This window comes from Narcine bancroftii, chromosome 1 (assembly GCF_036971445.1).
Source record: "Narcine bancroftii isolate sNarBan1 chromosome 1, sNarBan1.hap1, whole genome shotgun sequence".
In the NCBI taxonomy this organism is placed as follows: Eukaryota; Metazoa; Chordata; class Chondrichthyes; order Torpediniformes; family Narcinidae; genus Narcine; species Narcine bancroftii.
The window spans coordinates 162508018-162528929 of record NC_091469.1 but is presented as its reverse complement, the minus strand read 5'-3'; the positions used below and the strand labels follow the sequence as shown (position 1 = coordinate 162528929).

General features: G+C 51.2%; 1 protein-coding gene across 1 annotated transcript in view; it reads right to left on the bottom strand.

Moving 5' to 3' along the window:
- Positions 1-20912, bottom strand: part of LOC138752466 (complement component C7-like) — a 53827-nt gene that overhangs the window by 16947 nt on the left and 15968 nt on the right. The window contains 7 exon segments of the mRNA XM_069915313.1: positions 6095-6230; positions 7545-7632; positions 12261-12432; positions 12848-13079; positions 13663-13829; positions 16293-16403; positions 17074-17317. Of these exon segments, the coding sequence (XP_069771414.1) occupies positions 6095-6230; positions 7545-7632; positions 12261-12432; positions 12848-13079; positions 13663-13829; positions 16293-16403; positions 17074-17317 (1150 nt within the window).

Genomic DNA, 20912 nt, shown 5'->3' with positions numbered 1-20912 from the left:
CGATGACACCATGGTTGTCGGGAGAATCACAGATGGCAACGAGGAAACATACAGGAGGGAGATGGATCAGCTCGTTGATTGGTGTCACACCAAATGATGTTGCGTTCAACATCAGCAAAACCAAGGAGATGATTGTGGACCTCAGGAAGAAATCAGGAAATGTGACCCAGTCCTCGTTAAGGGGTCAGCAGTGGAGAATGTCAAGGACTTCAAAGTCCGAGGATCTGTCCTGGGGCCTCCATGTTGATCTGATCATGAAGAAGTCTCGCCAGCGACTCTACTTCGTGAAGTGTTTGAGGAGATTGGGTTGGTCACCAAAGACTCTTGCAAATTTCTTCAGGTGTAACGTGGAGACCATTCTGACTGGTTGCATCACTGTCTTGGTACGGAGGCGCCAATGGACAGGACAAGAAATGACTGAAGAGGGATGTTAACACGGCCTGCGCCATCACGGGCACCAGTCTTTACTCTATCGAGGACGTCTACAAGAGGCAGTGTCTTAGAAAGGCAGCCTCTATCCTCAAAGACCCTCCCACCACCTCCATGCCCTCTTTACCCTGCTACCATCGGGAAGAAGGTACGGGAGCCTGAAGATGTGCACCCAGTGGCACAGAATCCGCTTCTTCCTCTCTGCCATTAGATTCCTGTAAGGACATGAACCCCAGACACGACCTCACTTTCTCTTTTTTTTTGCTAAAATATAATTTACAGCAATTTTTTCCCCGTGACACTCTGCAAGTCAATGAATTTCATGACATGTGGAGATAGGGTGGTGAAGAAGGCTTTTGGTGTGCTGGACTTTATAAATCAAAGCGTAGAATATAGGAGCTGGGAGGTGATGTTGAGACTGTTCAAGGCATTGGTGAGGCCAAGTTTGGAATATTGTGAGCAGTTCTGGTCCCCAAATTATAGGAAGGATATCAATAAGTTAGAGAAGGTGCAGAGAAGATTTACTAAAATGTTGCCAGGATTGCAGTATCTAGAATACAAAGAAAGATTGAGTAGACTGGGTCTTTATTCATTGGAGCGTAGAAGGTTGAGGGGGGATTTGATAGAGGTCTTTAAAATTATGAGGGGGATAGACCGAGTAGATGTGAATAGGCTCTTCCCCTTGAGGGTAGGAGAGATTGGAATGAGGGGTCATAAGTTAAGGGTTCGAGGGCAAAAGTTTAGAAGTAACATGAGGGGAAGCTTCTTCACTCAGAGAGCGGTGGCTGAGTGGAATGACCTTTTGGAAGAGATGGTTGCAGCTGGGTCAATGTTGTCATTTAAGAGGAGGTTGGATGAGTATATGGATTGGAGGGGATTGGAGGGTTATGGACAGGGAGCAGGTAGGTGGGACTAGAGGAGATCACTTAAATCAGTGGGGTCTAGAGGGGCCGAGAGGCCTGTGTCCGGACTTGTTGTATGGTTATAATACATTCTGGATGTGAGGGGATTGGAGGGTCATGGACAGGGAGCAGGTAGGTGGGACTAGAGGAGTTCACTTGAATCAGTGCGGACAAGAGGGGCCGAGAGGCCTGTGCCCATACTTGTTACATTGTTATAATACATTCTGGATATGGGGGGATTGGAGGGTCATGGACAGGGAGTAGATAGGTGGGACAAGAGGAGATCTCTTGAATCAGTGCGGACTAGAGGGGCCAAGAGGCCTGTGTCCGTACTTGTTATATGATTATAATACATTCTGGATGTGATTCTAGATTACCCCAACTGACCCCACGGTGCGGGAGGAAACGGTTCCCCCCCCACCCCCCCCGCCCTCACCCCACCACTTGAGGTGGGGGGATCTACGCAATCACAAGGAGAAACAGGGTTAGGACTTTATTCCCTGTAGTGGAGAAGAATGAGGGAGATTTGACTGAGGTATTTAAAATTATGAGGGGATAGATAGAGTAAATGTAGGTCAGCTTTTTCCTCTGAGGGTGGGTTAGATTCAAACCAGAGGACAGGGATTAAGGGTGAAAGGGGAAAAGTTCAGGGGGAACTTCACATAGAAAGTGGTGGGGATGTGGAATGAGTTTCCAGCTGAGGTGGTGAATGTGGGCTCAATTTTAACATATAAGAAGAATTTGGACAGATACATGGATGGGAGGGGTATGGAGGGCTACGGATTGGGTGCAGGTCAGTGGGACGAGGCAGAATAATAGTTCAGCACAGACTAGAAGGGCCAAAGGGCCTGTTTGTAAGGTAATCTTCGATGATTCAATGGTTCTAACATGCAAACTCCACACAGACAGCGGCAGAGGTGGGGATCGAACGGGAGTGTCTGGAGCTGCCTGGCATGAGTGCTACCTTCTGCATCATTGACCGTTGATTCCTGCCACCAGTCTTTCTGCTGCTCTTGCCTCGTCGGCCTGACTTGGCCTCAGAGTATTCAGGGCTGCAGGTGCAGGGAATAACCTGCTCCAGTGGAACAGCAAGATCCACTGACTTCGCTGTGGGTGCCACACCGAGTCCCCAGCGGGCGTGCGGGGCCCTGCTCTCACCACTCAAGAACATCAGAGCAATCAAATTGGGAGCAGGAGACTGTCCTCCATCCCAGCCAGCCTTCTCCGCCATCCAATGGCAACACGGCCGGTCTGTCTGTGGGTTCAGCTCCCCTTATCCACCTGCTCCCCACAACCCTCAATTCTCCTCCAATCCATCCGTCTCTTAAATGTATTTAAACTGAAAAATAGATGGAGAACAGGGATTTGTCCTGGGACTCCCACATTTTGTGATTTTTAAAAATGACCTGGATGAAGAGGTAGAAGGATGGGTCAGTAAGTTTGGGGATGATATGAAGATTGGAGAAGTTGTGGATGGAGCTGAAGATCGCCGTAGGTTACAAGAGGATATAGTCGGGATCCAGAGTAGGGCGGTGAAGTGGCAGATGGAGTTCAATCCGGATAAATGTGAGGTGGTGCACTTTGGAAGGACAAACCAGAAGGCTGAGTACAGGGTTAATGGTTGGCTACTTAAGAGTGTGGATGAACAGAGGGACCTTTGGAGTTCAAATCCATGCTTCTCTCAAGGTCGCTGCACAGGTTGATAGGATAGTTAAGAAGGCCAATGGGATGTTGGGCTTCATTAATATGGGGATTGAATTCAGGAGTTGAGAGGTCACGTTGCAACTCTACAAATCTCTGGGGAGACCACACTTATTAGGAGAATTGTGTTCAGTTCTGGTCACCTCATTACAGGAAGGATGTGGAAGCTATGGAGAGGGGGCAGAGGAGATTTACCAGGATGTTGCCTGGATGAGGCAAGATTAGCAGATCTGGGACTTTTCTCTTTGGAGCGTAAAAGGATGAGAGGAGATTTTATAGAGGTTGGCAAGATTCTGAGAGACGTCAGATAGGGTGGACAGTCAGTGCCGGATTCCCAGGGCAGGAATAGTAAACACCAAGGATGTGTGTACAAAGTGAAGGGAGGAAAGTTTAGGGGAGACATCAGGGGTAAGTTTTTTACTCAGAGAGTTGTGGGGGCCTGGAATGCCTTGTCAGGAATGTTGGTGGAGACTGAACCATTCGGGGCATTTAAGAGACTCTTAGACAGGCAGATAGATGGGAGAAAAATAGAGGGTTACAGAGTCGGGAGGGTTTAGATTTTTTTTGGGTAGGAACATATGGGTCAAAACAACAATGAGGGCCGAGGGGCCTTTTACTCTGCTGTAGTGTTCCATGTTCAAGAACAGCAGAGTACAGACCCTTTGGCCCACAGCGTTGTGCTGACCTAATCGCCTACTCTGACAACTGCCAGGAATTTCCCCTCCATATTTCTCACTTCCTTGTACGTAATTGACTCTTAAAAGACCCTATGGTCCCAGCCTCCAGCACCGTTGCCGGCAGCGCCCACCACTCTCTGTGTGAAGAACTTACATCCCCCTCCCATCCAAGCACCTTAAATCTACGTCCCCTCGTGCTAGTCATTTCAACCCCAGGGTAAAACCCTCTGACCGCCCACAAGATCAATGCCTCTCATCATCTTGTACGCCTCTATAAGGTCGCCCCTCATCCTCCGCCACTCGCTCCACAGAATCGTCGGTCTCTGGGAGAACCAGCTCCTCTTCATCTCTGTCCTGATTCTACCACCCTGAATCTTCAGGCTGTGTCCCCTAGTTCCTGTGTTACTTCCCAGTGGAAAGACCTGTCCTGCTTCCTCTGGGGGTCTTCACTCATGAATGCTGGGTCACTCTGAACCCTGCTGGCTGTTCCTGACAGTCGAGGTGATGTGAGCTTGATTTGGTTATTCGGGAAAAGTTTGGATGGGTACATGGTTGGGAGGGGTATGGACTGGTCAGTGAGACTAGGCAGAATAATAATTCACCACAGACTAGATAGGCTGAAGGGCTGGTTCCTGTGCTGAGGTTTTCTATTAAATAGGCTCTTCGGCCCATCTTGTCTGTGCGGGCAAGATCAACCTGTCCCATTTGACCTGACCTCCCTAAACGGGGCACACGGTTAGCGTAGCGGTCAGTGCAACGCTGTTACAGCGCCAGCGATCAGGACCAGGGTTTGAATCTCGCGCTGTTCATAATGACCTTGTACATTCTCCCTGTGTCTGCGTGGGTTTTCCTCGGGGGATCCAGTTTCCTCCCACCGTTCAAACTGTGCCGGGGTGTAGGTTAATTGGGCGGCATGGGCTCGTGGGCCTAAAGGGCTTGTTACCGAGCTGTATGTCTGCATTTAAATTTAAATTTAAACCAGCCACCCTAAACTGGGGCCACAGGAAATTTAAGTGAAAGCCTTGCTTTGTTTTCACCTCATGTAACACGAGACCTCATGTGGGGCACTGTGAGCAATTCTGAGCTCCTCATTGAGAAAGGATGTGCTGACGTTGGAGAGGGTTCAGCGAAGATTCATAAGGATGATTCTGGGAATGAAAGGGCTAACATATGAGGGATGTTTGACGGCTCTTGGCCTGCACTCGTTGGGATTTAGGAGAATATGGGGGGATTCTCATTGAAACATTTTGAATGTTGAAAGACGTGGACAGAGTAGATGTGGAAAGGATGTTTCCCACGGTGGGAGAGTCCAGGACAAGAGGGCACAACTTCAGGATTGAAGGGCATCTACTTAGAACAGAGATACGGAGAAATTTCTTCAGCCAGAAGGTGGTAAATCTATGGAATTTGTTGCCACAGGTGGTTGTGGAGGCCGGGTTATTGGGTGTGTTTAAGGCAGAGATTGATAGGTTCTTGATTAGCCAGGGCCTCAAAGGTTATGGGGAGAGGCCGGGCAATGGGGCTGAGTGGGGAAAATGGATTAGCTCATGATTGAATGGCAGGACAGACTTGATGGGCTGAATGGCCTATTTCTGCTCTTGAATCTCATGGTCTTAATTTTTATGTAGTCAGTAGGAGAGAATTGTGGAAGAAACTAACCTTGATGGCTTCACAGGGAAAGGGGGGGGCCATAGACTTTAAGTAGAGTCCTAAAAGGGTCACAGGCAAAAAAAATCGTCGAGAATGGCTGGTCTAAACCTCTGCTCTCACTTTACCTCTGTAGTAAATGACTTCTAACTGTATAAAGATCTCCACCACTTCCTATAGCAGCTCATTTCACACACCCACCACTGTCTGTGCAATAAAGTTGCTCTCCACACAGTCCCCTTTAAATCTATGCCCTCTGGTTGTACCCAAGAGCGCAGAGAAGATTTACTAGGATGTTGCCTGGACTTCAGGAAAAGGTTAAATAGGTCAGGACATTATTCCCTGGAGTGTAGAAGAATGAGGGGAGATTTGATAGCTTTGTCCCACTGGGACAAGGAAAAGAGAGTAGGAATCGGGAACTGTGGCTGACGAAACAGGTCAAGAGGAAGGAGAAAGCCTATATTAGATATAGGAAGCAGGAAACAGGAAGGGCTCATGAGAAGTATATGGTAGCCAGGAAGGAACTTAAAAAGGACTTGGGAGAGTTCAAAGGGGGCAGGAGAAGGCCTTGGCATGTAGGATTAAGGAGATCCCCAAGGCGTTCTATGTGCCTCGGCTGGGCTGGAGCCAGGGCATCTAACAGTGCTGCCCCACAGGGTCCTGCTGCCCAGCTTTGGTGTGGTTTGGGGATCTCCCTCCCTCCTTGCTCCCATGGGTCAGTGCGGAGACAAGACTCACTCAGACAGCGCAGGTTGAAGGCTTCCCACTGCAGGTTGTCTCCGCACAGGACCGAGCCGTCTCCTCCCGATAAGAAGTAGCCGGCGTTGCACCGGTACACGGCATAGCTGCCGGCCACGTACACCCTCCGCTCCTCCTGTACCGGCAGGGAGGTACGGCAGTCAGCGGGCCCTCCGCACAATCCCTTCACCTCCACACTACTCCCATTCACCTCACTACATCTCACCTCCCTCTAACACCTCCCTCCACTCACTCCACCGCCAATACCCCCTCTCCATCTCCCATACTCCCACACCCCCTCCTTCACCTCCAACCTCCTCCACTCCCCCTCCATCTCCCATTCACCCTCCACTCCCCCCTCACCTCCCTCCACCGCCAATACCCCCTCTCCATCTCCCATACTCCCACACCCCCTCCTTCACCTCCAACCTCCTCCACTCCCCCTCCATCTCCCATTCACCCTCCACTCCCCCCTCACCTCCCTCCACCGCCACTCCCCCTCTCCATCTCCCATCCTCCCACACCCCCTCCTTCCCTTCCAACCACCTCCACTTCCCCTCCTCCCTCCCATCCTCCCTCACTTCCCTCTACTGCCACTCCCCCTCCTCCATCACCTCCCTCCACCATTCCCCCTCCTCTCTCACCTCCAACCACCTCCACTCCCCCTCCTCCATCCATCCTCCATCCACCTCCACTCCCCCCCTTCCCTCACCTCCCTCCACTGCCACACCCCCTTCATCTCCCAACCTCCCACACACCCTCCTTCACCTCCAACCACTTCCACTCCCCCTCCTCCATCTCCCATCCTCCCTCCACCTCAACTCCCCCTCCTCCCTCACCTTCCGCCATCGCCACTCCCCCTCTCCATCTATCCTTCCACATCCTCTCCTTCCCTTCCAACCACCTCCACTCCCCCCCTCACCTCCCTCCACCGCCACTCCCCCTCTCTATCTCCTATCCTTCCACACCCCCCTTCCCTTCCAACCACCTCCACTCCCCCCTCACCTCCCTCCACCGCCACTCCCCCCTCTCCCTCCCATCCTCCCACATCCCCTCCTTCCCTTCCAACCACCACCACTCCCCCTCCTCCCTCCCATCTTCCCTCACTTCCCTCCACTGCCACTCCCACTTCTCCATCTCCCATCCTCCCACACCCACTCGTTCACCTCCAACCACCTCCATTCCCCCTCCTCCATCTCCCATCCTCCCTCACTCTAATCTCCCTCTAACCTCCCTACACCTCCTCATCCCTCCTCCCTCCATTTGCCTCTCCATCTGACTTCATCCTCAGTCTCTCCCTCACACTCTTCCTCCCTCACCCACACCATCCCACACTCCTTCCCTCCCTCCCTCATTCCCTCCCTTATGCTCCCTTCTCCCTAACAACCTCTCTCCACTCCGGTGAGGGGAGGGGGGTCAGAGTTGGTGGGGGGAGGTTGTAAACACCTACCTGAACAACCCCGTTGAGGAGGGGAGGTGGCGCCGCGCACCCTCGAACCTGGGTCTCCTCTGAGACGAAGCAGTGCGGCTCCACAGTGCTGCAGGAGAGGCCGACGTCTCAGAATGCGCAAACATCCCCCCCCCATCCCCATCGGTTCCGCTCCACTCCCCCACCCCCTCTCCTCATCTGCCACTGCCCCTCCCTTCCTCCATCCCTTCCCCCTTTCCTCTCCTCTGCCCCTTCCCATCCCCTCCTCCGCCCCCTTCTGTCCTGAATTCCAGCGAGTACAGTCCCAGATGACTCAATCTCTCCTCACAGGCCAATACCCTCGCCCCTTGATCATCCTGGTGACCCTCCTCTGGTCTGCCTCCAAAGCCAGTCCATCCTTCCTCAAGTAAGGAGACCAGAACTGTGTGCAGTTCTCCAGATGCAGCCTCACCACGACCTTGTCCAGCTGCAGCAGAACCTCCCTGCTCCTAAATTCAATCCCTCTACCAATGAAGGCCAATGTTCCATTTACCTTCTTGATAACCTGCTGTACCTGCAAACCAATCTTTTGCGATTCATGCACAAACACTCCCGTGACCTTCTGCCCGGCTGCTCTGTGACATTGTTTGCTGTTGAAATAACATTCTGATCTATTTTTCCTTCCTAAGTGGGTAACCTCACATTTACCAACATCGTACTCCATCTGCCAGACCCTTGCCCACTCACTAAACCTATCTATATCTCCCTGCGGACTCTCCATACCCTCTGCACAATTTGCTTTTCCACTCGATCAGCAAACACAGATACACCTCACTCTGTCTCCTCTTCTAGATCATTTATGTGCACCATGAACAGTGGTGGGCCCGGCACCGACCCCTTTGGGACCTCGTTCCCCACCGATTGCCAACCAGAAAAATACCCCCACTCTCTGCATTCTATTGGTTAACTAATCCTCTCTCCATGCTATCATCCGCAACTCTATACATCCTTATCTTCTGGACAAGTCTTTCATGCAGCACCTTATTGAACGCCTTCTGGAAATCCACCTGTTCCTCTCTATCCAACATGCTCATTATATATCACGTCTGCTTCGAACAGAGATGCAGAGGAATTTCTTCAGCCAGAGGGTGGTGAATCTATAGAATTTGTTATGATTCTGGAGGCTGGGTCATTAGGTGTATTTAAGGCAGTGATTGACTGGTTCTTGATTAGCCAGGGCCTCAAAGGTTACAGGGAGAAGGCCGGGCAGTGGGGCTGAGTGGGGAAATGGATCAGCTCATGATTAAATGGCAGGGCAGAATCGATGGGCTGAATGGCCTATTTCTGCTCCTATGTCTTATGATCTGAAGAGCTCCAATAAGTTCATTCAGTATGACCTACCCTTCCCGAATTCTTCTGATGGAATCATTTTTATATCCGGACATCTGACTAAATTTTCCTTTGGAAAACTTCACGTATGTTGCCGACGACAGACATGAAGCTAAACCAGCCAAGAGTGACCTGAATTTTGTTTGCACCCTTTTTTAAACAGAGGTGTGACATTCCCTCTGTTCTAGTCTGCTGGGTCCTGCCCAGAGTCAAGAGAACTTATCACAAATACCTTCTCCATCTGGACCAGCTGGAAAAATGGGCTGAAAAATGGCAGATGGAGTTTAATGCAGACAAGTGGGAGGTGTTACATTTTGGAAGGACAAACCAAGAAAGGACGTACACGGTAAATGGTTGGGAACAGAGGAGTGGGGTAGAACAGAAGGATCTGGGAATATAGATACATAATTCCCTGAAAGTGGCATCTCAGGTGGACAGGGTTGTAAGGAGCTTTTGGCATCTTGACCTTCTTATGAAGGTATTGAGTGCAGGAATTGGGATGTTATGGTAAAGTTGTATAAGACATTGGCGAAGCCAAATTTGAAGGATTGTGTGCAGTTTTGGTCACCGAACTACAGGAAAGATATCAATAAGATAGAAAGAGGGCAGAGAAGATTTACTGGGAAGTTGCCCGGACTTCAGGAACTGAGTTACAGGGAAAGGTTCAACTTTATTCCCTGGAGCGTAGAAGAATGAGGGGAGATTTGATGGAGGTATTTAAAATTATGAGGGGGACAGATAGAGGAAATGTAGGTCGGCTTTTTCCACTGAGGGTGGGTGAGATTCAAACCAGAGGACATGGGTTAAGGGTGAAAGGGGAAAAGTTTAGGGAACCTCTTCACACAGAGAGAGTGGTGGGGTTGTGAAACAAGCTGCCAGCTGAGGTGGTGAATGTGGGCTCAATTTTAACACAAGAAGAATTTGGATAAGGACATGGATGGGAGGGGTATGGAGGGCTGTTGACTAGGTACAGGTCAGTGGGACTAGGCAAACAAAATGGTTTGGCACAAACTAGAAGAGCTGAAGGGGCCTGTTTTTGTGCTTTGGTGGTCTGTGGTTCCTGCAGCATCCCTCGGTGTCCTGTGATGCATTCCATCAGGACCAGGAAACTTTGGGCTCAAGTTTGCACAGCACCGTGACTACACCTGATGCTGATTGTCTCGAGCTCCTCACCAGGAAGGCCAACACAAAACTCTCAGCTATTTCCACACCACCCTTGATAAACTCTCCATATCTGATGGGGAGGTTTGGGAGTGGGGAGGGTGGGACAGGTCGAGGAATAGGAGGGGTTGCTAGGGCGAGGGCAACAGTGTTGCTGGTGATGGGTGACGGACATCGGGGTATTGGGTCCACAGGAGTAAGGGTGGCAGAGGTCAAGGTGACAGGTTGGAGTGTGGGTAACGGGAGTCAGGGTGACGGAGGTCGGGGTGACAGAGTGGAGTGTGGGTAACGGGAGTCAGGGTGACGGAGGTCGGGGTGACAGAGTGGAGTGTGGGTAACGGGAGTCAGGTTAACAGAGGTCGAGGTGGCGCTGTGGAATGTGGGTAACGGGAATCAGGGTGACGGAGGTCAAAGTGGCAGGGTGGAGTGTGGGTAAAAGGAGTCAGGGTGATGGAGGTCGAGGTGATGGGGTGGAGTGTGGGTAACGGGAGTCAGGGTGATGGAGGTCGAGGTGACGGGGTGGAGTGTGGGTAACAGGAGTCAGGGTGACGGAGGTCAGGGTGACAGAGTGGAGTGTGGGTAACGGGAGTCAGGGTGATGGAGGTCGAGGTGGTGGGGTGAAGAGTGGGTAACGGGAGTCAGGGTGATGGAGGTCAAGGTGGTGGGATGGAGTGTTGGTAACAGGAGTCAGGGTGGCAGGGTGGAGTTTGGGTAATGGGAGTCAGGGTGATGGAAGTCGAGGTGGTGGGGTGAAGAGTGGGTAACAGGAGTCGGGTGATGGAGGTGGTGGTGACAGAGTGGAATGTGGGTAATGAGAGTCAGGGTGGCGGAGGTCTGGGTGACAGAGTGGAGTGTGGGTAACGGGAGTCAGGGTGACAGAGGTTGGGGTGACAGAGTGGAGTGTGGGTAACGGGAGTCAGGGTGATGGAGGTTGGGGTGACAGAGTGGAGTGTGGGTAACAGGTGTCAGGGTGGCGGAGATTGGGGTGACAGAGTGGAGTGTGGGTAACAGGAGTGAGGGTGACAGAGGTCGGGGTGGTGGGGTGGAGTGTGTTTAATGGGTGTCAGGGTGACGGAGGTCGAGGTGGCGGGGTGGAGTGTGGGTAACGGGAGTCAGGGTGACGGAGGCCGGGGTGACAGAGTGGAGTGTGGGTAACGGGAGTCACAGTAACAGAGGTCGAGGTGGCGCTGTGGAATGTTGGTAACGGGAGTCCGGGTGGCGGAGGTTGGAGTTTCAGAGTGGATTGTGGGTAATGAGAGTCAGGGTGACGGAGGTTGGGGCAGTGGGGTGGAGTGTGTTTAATGGGTCTCAGGGTGTCGGAGCTCGAGGTGACAGAGTGGATGTGGGTAACGGGAGTCAGGGTGGCGGAGGTCTTGGTGCTGTGTGACGGGCAATGGGTGACAGGTGCACAGTTCTGGGTGATGGGAAATGGAGGTCGGGGTGCTGGATGACGGGTAATGTGTGAAAGGGTGCTGGCTGATGGGTAACAGGGGTTGGGATGCTGGGTAATGAGTGACCAGGTGATGTGTTTTGGAGTGATGGAAGTCGAGGTGATAGAGATCGGGGTGAATAGTGAGGGGAAACGGAGGTTCAGTGTGCTGGGGAAATAGTATATCGAATACTACAGCACAGTACAGGCCCTTTGACCCTCAAAGTTGTACTGACCCATATATTCCTTAAAAAATACTAAACCCTCCCTACCCCGTAACCCTCTATTTTTCTTCCATCCATGTATCTATCTATGTCTCTTAAATACCCCTAATGTTCCAGGCCCCCACCACTTACCCCTGTCATCTTCCCTCCCTTCATTTGTACACGTCCTCTGGTGTCTCCTGATCCTGCCCTGGGAAACAGGTGCTGGCCATCCTCCTTATCTATGCCTCTCATAATCTTGTTGACCTCTATCAAGTCTCTGCTCATCCTACTCTCCAAAGAGAAAAGTCCCACTTCTGCTATCCTTGCCTCATAAGACTTGTTTCCCAATCCAGGCAATATCCTGGTGAATCTCCTCTGCATCCTCTCCACAGCTTCCCTTCCTTCCTGTAATAAGGTGACCAGAACTGGACATAATTCTCTAAATGTAGTCTCCCCAAAGATTTGTGGAGTTGTAGAGTGGTGGGTGACAGAGGTCAGGGCACCAGGTGATGGGTGCTGGGTAGCATGGTCGGGGTGACAGGGTGACAAGGCGGACGGGTGCTGGTCTCTCACCGTAGGTGCTCCAGCTCGGTGTCGGGACAAGCCTCGGACTGATGGCTCTGGCCTTCGCACTGCCTCCCTCCGGGGCTGGGACGGGGGTTGTCACACCTCCGCGTGCGCTCTCTCCGTCCTCGACACTCACTCCACTCACTCCAGCAGCTCCATCCTCCCTCAACACCGCTTCCTGCAATGGCATGGGGTCAGGAGTCAGGGTGGGTGAAGGGTCACAAAGAGAAGGGGTCAAGTGTTAGATGGTTGGAGGGTTGAAGGTCAAGGTGAAGGGTTATGAAACTGGGACAAGGAGGTGAAGGGTCAGGTTCAGGGACTGAAAAGGTCAGGGTGTCATGTGAGGGTGGGTAGTCAGGGTCGAGGGGTGAGGGGTCAGTTAGGAATGAGGAATGAGCAGTTGAGGGTGAAGGGTCGGAGTGAAGGATCAGGATTAGAGATAAGGGATTGTGGTTGAAAGGTTGGGGTGAGGAGTGAAGGGTCAGGGGTGAGGAGCCCGGGTGAGGTGAGGAGAGGGGTGAGGTGAGGTCAGGAGAGGGGTGGGGTGAGGTCAGGGTGAGGGGTCAGAGGGGAAGGGCCGGGGTGAGGCCTACCACTCTCCTGTGCCTTAGCCAGCACGCCTCTCTCACAGGCCAGGCCGAAGGTGTAGGGGTGGCAGAAGCAGTTGCAGCTGGAGCCGATAACCAGGGCCCGGCCATTGTTGTGGCAGGGTCGACAGCGGCATGGGTGCACCTCGGACACATAGTCAGCAATGGCGCGACGCAGGTGATGCCTCTTCACTGACGCACATGCCACTTCCTTCACCAGCTCATCCAGGGGCGCCAGCTGCAAGGCCCAGGGCTCAGTGAGAGAGCTGGCCGGCAACATCCACCAGCACCCTCACCACTCCAAACCTCACCCAGGGCACACTCAGGGCCTACCACCACCCAGGGCCAACCCAGCGTCCACCCCCTCCCACGGTCTACACATTGTCCACCCCACACAGGGCCCACCCCCACCCAGGGCCTACTCAGGAACTACCCCCATCTAGGGCCCATGCAGGGCCTACCCAGACCCAGAGTTCACTCAGGGCTTACCCCCCTCCCAGGGCCAACCCACTCCCCCATCTCCCACCCATTCCCCCAACTCCCTCACCACGCCCCCCTCCCACCTGGGCCACCTCCTCAACCCCAGCCCACCCACCACCCAGCCCAGAACCTTTTCTACTCAGAGCCTGGAATCCACTGTCTTGATTTAGAATCTACTGCCCGGAATTCAGAATTTTCCACCCAGTCAAAAAACTGGCTGACAGCCTGTCTACTGGTTCCTTTCCTACAGAGTGCCTGTTCATGGCCTACAGACAGAGTGCCAGTTCCCAGCCTACAGTTGAGGTGCCGGTTCCCAGTCTACAGCCAGTGACCCCACTGACCTTGTGTTTGATGACGACAGGGTTCTCCTTGACTGAACTGGCCCAGCGCTGGTAGGCGTCGCTGTTGGCCTGGGGGTTGTTGAGGTCAATGAAGCTGAGGGCGGCAACGAAGGCCGCACGCCCTCCCTTGCTGGAGGAGAGGCCCCGCACCTTCCCTGACGAGGAGCCTGGAGGAGGCCAAGGTCACCGTTAATCAGGCCCCTGGTCCTACAGCCTTGGGAACGAGCCTAACCCTTGGCTGAACCCTCGTACCCCTCCAACTCAGCTCCCAGGTTACCATTCACCAGCCAATCTTCCTCGTGATATTCGATTTCTTCTTCCACATTGGAAGAAAATTTACTAGGATGTTGCGTGGTCTTGAGGAGCTGAGATACAGGGAAAGGTTAAACATGTAACGGTTAGCGCAAAGTTGTAAAAGGAATTTGTATGTTTTCCTGTGACCTTGTGTGTTTCCTGCAGGTGCTCTGGTTTAGAACATAGAACATCAAACACTACAGCACAGCACAGGCCCTTCGGCCCTCAATGTTGTTTTTACCCATATATTCCTTAAAAATAATGAAACTCTTCCTATCTCATAACCCTCTATTTTTCTTCCATCCATGTGTCTAAGAGTCTCTTAAATGCCCCTAATGTTCCAGCCTCCACCACCATCCCTGGCAAGGCATTCCAGGCCCCCACAACTCTCTGTGTAAAACACTTACCCCTGACATCTCCCCTTCACTTCCTCTGGTGTTTGCTGATCCTGCCCTGGGAAACAGGTGTTGCCTGTCCACCCTATCTATGCCCCTCATAATCCTGTCGACCTCTATTAAGTCTCATCTCATCCTTCTACGCTCCAAAGAGAGAAGTCCCAGCTCTGCTAACCTTGCCTCATAAGACTTATTTTCCAATCCAGGCAACACCCTGGTGAATCTCCTCTGCACCGTCTCCATAGCTTCCACATCCTTCCTGTAATGAGGTCACCAGAACTGATCACAATTCTCCAAGTGTGGTCTCACTGGAGATTTGTAGAGTTGCAACATGAGCTTCTGACTCCTGAACTCAATCCCCCTATTAATGAACCCCAGCATCCCATAGGCCTTCTTAACTGTCTTATCAACCTGTGTGGCGACCTTGAGATACGTATGGATTTGGACCCAAAGGTCCTTTTGTTTATCCACACTCCTAAGTAACCAACCATTAACCCTGTCCTTCCAAAATGCATCATCTTACATGTCCCAAAGATGTATGGGGTTGGTCAATTAATTGGGGTATTTGGGTGGCACAGGCTTATGGGCCGAAGGGGCCATTACCTTGATGAAGGGCTCAAGCCCGAAACGTTGGTTCTGTATCATTATCTCTGCTACATAAAGGGACATTGTTTGACCTGCTGAATTCTACTTCACTCCCCGGTGCCTGCTGTATGTGTAAATTAAAAACAATGGAAATTAAAAGTGAGGACTTTACTCCCTGGTGCTTAAAAGAAGGGGGGGGGGGGGGGAGGGGGAGGGAGATTGGATAGAGGTATTTAAAATTATGAGGGGGATAAATTAAATTTTATTGACAGCATGGTAGAGGCTAATTCTGGCTATTTAAACCTGTGCCACCCTATTACACCCAATTAATCTACAACCACCCCCACCCCCTCCACCCCCCGGTACGGCTTCGAAAGGTGAGAGGAAAACGGAGCCCCCCAGGAAAACCCATGCAGACACAGGGAGAACATGCAAATTCCTTACAGAAAGTGTGGGATACGAACCCCGGGTTGCTGCTCTTGTAAGGGCATTAGGCAAACTGCTACACTAACTGGGGCATCTAGAGTAAGTCTTTTCCCACTCTGGGTAGGGAGATACAAACCAAAGAACATGGGCTAAGGGTGAAAGTATTGAGTCCAGGAGTTGGGATGTTATTGTAAAGTTGTACAAGACATTGATGAGGCCAAATTTGGAATATTGTGTGCAGTTTTGGTCACCGAACGACAAGAAAGCTATCAATAAGATAGAAAGAGTGCAGAGAAGATTTACTAGGATGTTGCCCGGACTTCAGGAACTGAGTTACAGGGAAAGATTAAACAGGTTCGGACTTGATTCCCTGGAGCATAGAAGAATGAGGGGAGATTTGATATTTAAAATTATGAGGGGGGACAGACAGAGTAAATGTAGTTTGGCTATTCCCACCGAGGGTGGGAGGTTAGGGAGAACTTCTCACGGAGAGTGGTGGGGGTGTGGAACGAGCTGAAGTGGTGAATGGGGGCTCAATTTTAACATTTAAGAATAATGTGGACAGGTCCGTGGATGGGAGGGGTACGGAGGGATATGGACTGGGTGCAGGTCAGTGGGACGAGGCACAATAAATAGATTCAATGGGTTGACAGGCCACATGTTCTCTGGTTCGATGAAGAGCCTCCCTTCTCCTCAGAAGCCTCCCCTTACTGCTGCCTGGCCCAGAGGACATGGGCTCCCCATTGATGTGACCACCACTGTACATGATGCCCCAAGACCAGCCACCGATGGCGGAACGGGATGAGGGTGGGGGTCAGGGCGACAGCAGCCACCAGATGTTTGGTCAGCGGACAGCATCCGGCTGGAATTCTGCCGTCCGCGGTCTAAGGCCCAGAGAGCAGAGGTTATGTAGCCCACGGGTGCACTTACTGAAGGCATTGCGGAGGGCTTCCTGGAACTGCCTGCATTTGGAGCTTTCATACTTGATGATGAAGTTGAACGAGGTGCTGGAGCATTTGTTCATGTCTTCCTTGGTGATCCCTGCAGAGTGAAGGGTGGAGGTGAACGGGGTCTGCTGTGACGGCAGATGGGCTGGACTGAGGGGTGGTCTTGGCCTGGTGTGGGTGGTCTCACTGCCTATGTAGGTGGTCTCACTGCCCATGTGGGTGGTCTCAGCCAAGTATGGGTGGTCTCAGGCCATTGATGGTGGTTTTGGCCTCGCCAGGGTGTTCTCAGCCCAGTGTGGGTGGTCTTGGCTCAGTGTGGATTGTCCCGGCCTAGGTGGTTTTGGCCCGGTGTGAGTGGTTATGGGCTAGAGTGGGCGGTCTTGGCTTGTTGTGGGCGGTCTTGGCCTGGTGTGGGTGGGTTCAACCTGGTCAGGGTGGTGTCAGCCTGGTCAGGGTGGACTCGGCTTAGTCAGGCTTGTCCCAGTTAAGTCAGGGTGCTCCCAGCCTGGTCAGAGTGGTCTCGACAAATATGGATGGTCTTGGCCTAGTCAAGGTGATCATGGCCTAGTCAGGATGGACTCAGCCTAGTCAAGGTGGTCGTGGCTTACTCAGATTAGTCCCAGCCTGAACAGAGTGGTCTCGGCCTACAGAGGGTGGTCTTGGCCTAGTGAGGGGTGGGGGGGGTCCTCAGCCCAGTGACATTAGTGTCGGCCTGGTTGGGCTGGTCTCAGCCTAGTCCAGATGAGCCTGTGCTGCCTACACACCTGCTTTGCTAAGCCGGTCCCTGTCCAGCATGTAGAGGAGGCTGTATTTGCCGCCCAACGACCCTTGGCGGAGGTAGTGCGTGCCATAGAGGTCGATGAGGCGGCGGTACGCGGCTTTGTCATACACGGTGGGAAGCTGCCGCAGTTCACGGTGGAACGCGGCCGGGAGGGCCATGTTGTCGGGCTGGTTGTTGATGAACTGTGCCACCTCCACCTCGTTCTCCACCTGTATATACCGCTGCTCCTGGTAGGGGAGGCGAGAGGGGGGATCATCTCAGTACAAGCTCCGTCCGCACCCCACAGGCCCAGTCTCCTCTCTCCCACCCTGTCCCCACTCCCTCACCCTCCTCTTCCTCACCCTTCCTCATCCTCCCCACTGTGCCTTTCCTCCCCTCCTTCACCTTCCCTCACCCTCTGTTCCCACCCCTCCATCACCCTCCCCTCCCTCACCCTCCCCTCCCTCACCCTTCCCTCCACCCACAGTCTGCTCCCTCCCTCACCCTCCCCTCCCTCACCCTTCCCTCCACCCACAGTCTGCTCCCTCCCTCACCCTCCCCTCCCTCATCCTCCCTCCCTCACCCTCACCCTCCCCTCCTCCCACCGTCCGCTCCCTCCATCAACCTCCTCCCTTCCGTCACCCTCTCCTCCTTCATCCTCTCCTCATTTCCCTCCTTCTCCCTCCTTCCTCTCCTTCACCCTTCAGAAGCTCTGAGGGTGGATGATAAATGTCATAATTTCCAGCCGTTTCTACATTCCACAGATATTTTGTTGATAAACTGCTCCGATAGTATGGGTAGCAAAGCCGGCTGCCAGTTTGGAGACCCCAGGAGACTGAAGAAGCCGACTCTGTGGCCAAATGCTCTGCACGAGGAACTCAGTGGGTCAAGGAGCATCCGAGGGAGAATTGTGTATAGTTCTGGTCACCAAACTACGGGAACGATATCAATAACGTAGAGAGAGAGAGCAGAGAAGATTCACTGGGATGTGCCCAGACTTCAGGAACTGAGTTACAAAGAAAGGTTCAACAGGTTAGGACTTTATTCCCTGGAGCATAGAAGAATGAGGGGAAATTTAATATTTAAAATTATGAGGGGAACAGACAGAGTAAATGTAGGTCGGCTTTTTCCACTGAGGGTGGGTGAGGTACAAACCAGAGGACATGGGTTAAGGGTGAAAGGGGAAATGATTAGGGGGAACTTCTTCACACAGAGAGCTCATTCTGCCTATTCCTTGAAGAAGGGTTCAGGGCCTAATTTTCAATCTCAATTTTTTGAAAATGACCATGATGCATTAATTTTTGCCAATTCGTTGCCAGATTTGCGAAGAAATGGTTATCACCTAAAAGAAGGGCAAATGGAAATGGGCATGGGAATGGGAAGCATGGGAAGTATGGAAAGAAAGAAGAGCTGACACAAAGTCTTCTTGATATTGAAGACCTGGAACAATCATTGGGACTGCACGAGGAACTCAGTGGGTCAAGGAGCATCCGAGGGAGAATTGTGTATAGTTCTGGTCACCGAACTACGGGAACGATATTAAAAAATAATCTCCTTTGACATAAAAAAGGAAGCATTTGCTCTTGACGATGTATTTCACTGTATTTGACTATGTTTAATTGAATAATGTATGTATGTCTGGCTGGGGGGTGGGAGGGGGTGGATGGCACTGAAATCTTTGAGAGTTATCTGCTGCTAGTGGGGTTTACCACACCCAGATTTTTAGAGCGTTACTACCTTTGGGTGGTTTTTTTTAGAGGTGACTTTTTTCTTTAATTTTTTTCTTGATGTTTTATAGGGAAGGGATTGTGATTTTAAGGATTTATAAGGGGAGGGATATTTAATAGTGTGTGATTATATTGTTAGTTTGTAGAAATTTCTAATTTTAAATTTGCAACTTTTAATGTTCAAGGGTTGAATAATCCAATTAAACGGAAATGAGTTTTGGCCTATGTTAAAAAAATGAAAGTTGACATTGCTTTTTTGCAAGAAACACACTTGACTGAAAAAGAACACTTGAAATTGGAGAGAGATTGGGTTGGTCGTGTGTTTTCTTCTTCTTTTAATTCTAAGGCGAGGGGCGAAGCGATTTTAATTCATAAGAGTTTGCCTTTTGAATTACAGTTTTTGGAGGGAAATGCTGGGAGAGTTTTGAGGGTGAATTGTAAAATTTTTGCTGAATCTTGGACTTTGCTTAATGTTTATGCACCTAATATAGATGATGAACATTTTATTTCAGAAGCATTTTTGTTGTGAAATCAGACTAATGCAAATATCTTAGTTGGGGAAGACTTTAATTATGTTTTGGACCCTTTATTGGATAGATTCATAATTATTATGAGTTGGGTAAGAGGGCACATAAGGTACTTGCATGGCAATTAAAAATGGAACAGGTTTCACGGAGTATTAATGCTGTTAAAAAGAATTCAATAGTTACCTATAAACCTCAGGAAATCAATGACCAGTTTTATTCATTTTATCAAAAATTATATACTTCTGAGGGGGAAACAGGATAACGGATCTATTGAATTTTATTTATCTAAATTAATGTTACCGGTATTAGGGGAGGAAGATGTTATGGAATTGGAATCTCCATTTCAATCTCAATTTTTTGAGATGCCAAATTGAAAGTCACTGGGGGATGATGGATTCTCTGTGCAATTTTATACATTTTTTAATGAAAACTTATTTTCTGTATTTGGGGATGTATTACAACATCTTTGGCAAATACTAGAGCGCATCGGATGTCCCCCAAAGTTCCTCAACATGATTATCCAACTGCACGAAAACCAACAAGGTCGGGTCAGATACAGCAATGAGCTCTCTGAACCCTTCTCCATTAACAATGGCGTGAAGCAAGGCTGTGTTCTCGCACCAACCCTCTTTTCAATCTTCTTCAGCATGATGCTGAACCAAGCCATGAAAGACCCCAACAATGAAGACGCTGTTTACATCCGGTACCGCACGGATGGCAGTCTCTTCAATCTGAGGCGCCTGCAAGCTCACACAAAGACACAAGAGAAACTTGTCCGTGAACTACTCTTTGCAGATGATGCCGCTTTAGTTGCCCATTCAGAGCCAGCTCTTCAGCGCTTGACGTCCTGCTTTGCAGAAACTGCCAAAATGTTTGGCCTGGAAGTCAGCCTGAAGAAAACTGAGGTCCTCCATCAGCCAGCTCCCCACCATGACTACCAGCCCCCCCACATCTCCATCGGGCACACAAAACTCAAAACGGTCAACCAGTTTACCTATCTCGGCTGCACCATTTCATCAGATGCAAGGATCGACAATGAGATAGACAACAGACTCGCCAAGGCAAATAGCGCCTTTGGAAGACTACACAAAAGAGTCTGGAAAAACAACCAACTGAAAAACCTCACAAAGATAAGCGTATACAGAGCCGTTGTCATACCCACACTCCTGTTCGGCTCCGAATCATGGGTCCTCTACCGGCACCACCTACGGCTCCTAGAACGCTTCCACCAGCGTTGTCTCCGCTCCATCCTCAACATCCATTGGAGCGCTTACACCCCTAACGTCGAAGTACTCGAGATGGCAGAGGTCGACAGCATCGAGTCCACGCTGCTGAAGATCCAGCTGCGCTGGATGGGTCACGTCTCCAGAATGGAGGACCATCGCCTTCCCAAGATCGTATTATATGGCGAGCTCTCCACTGGCCACCGTGACAGAGGTGCACCAAAGAAAAGGTACAAGGACTGCCTAAAGAAATCTCTTGGTGCCTGCCACATTGACCACTGCCAGTGGGCTGATAACGCCTCAAACCGTGCATCTTGGCGCCTCACAGTTTGGCGGGCAGCAACCTCCTTTGAAGAAGACCGCAGA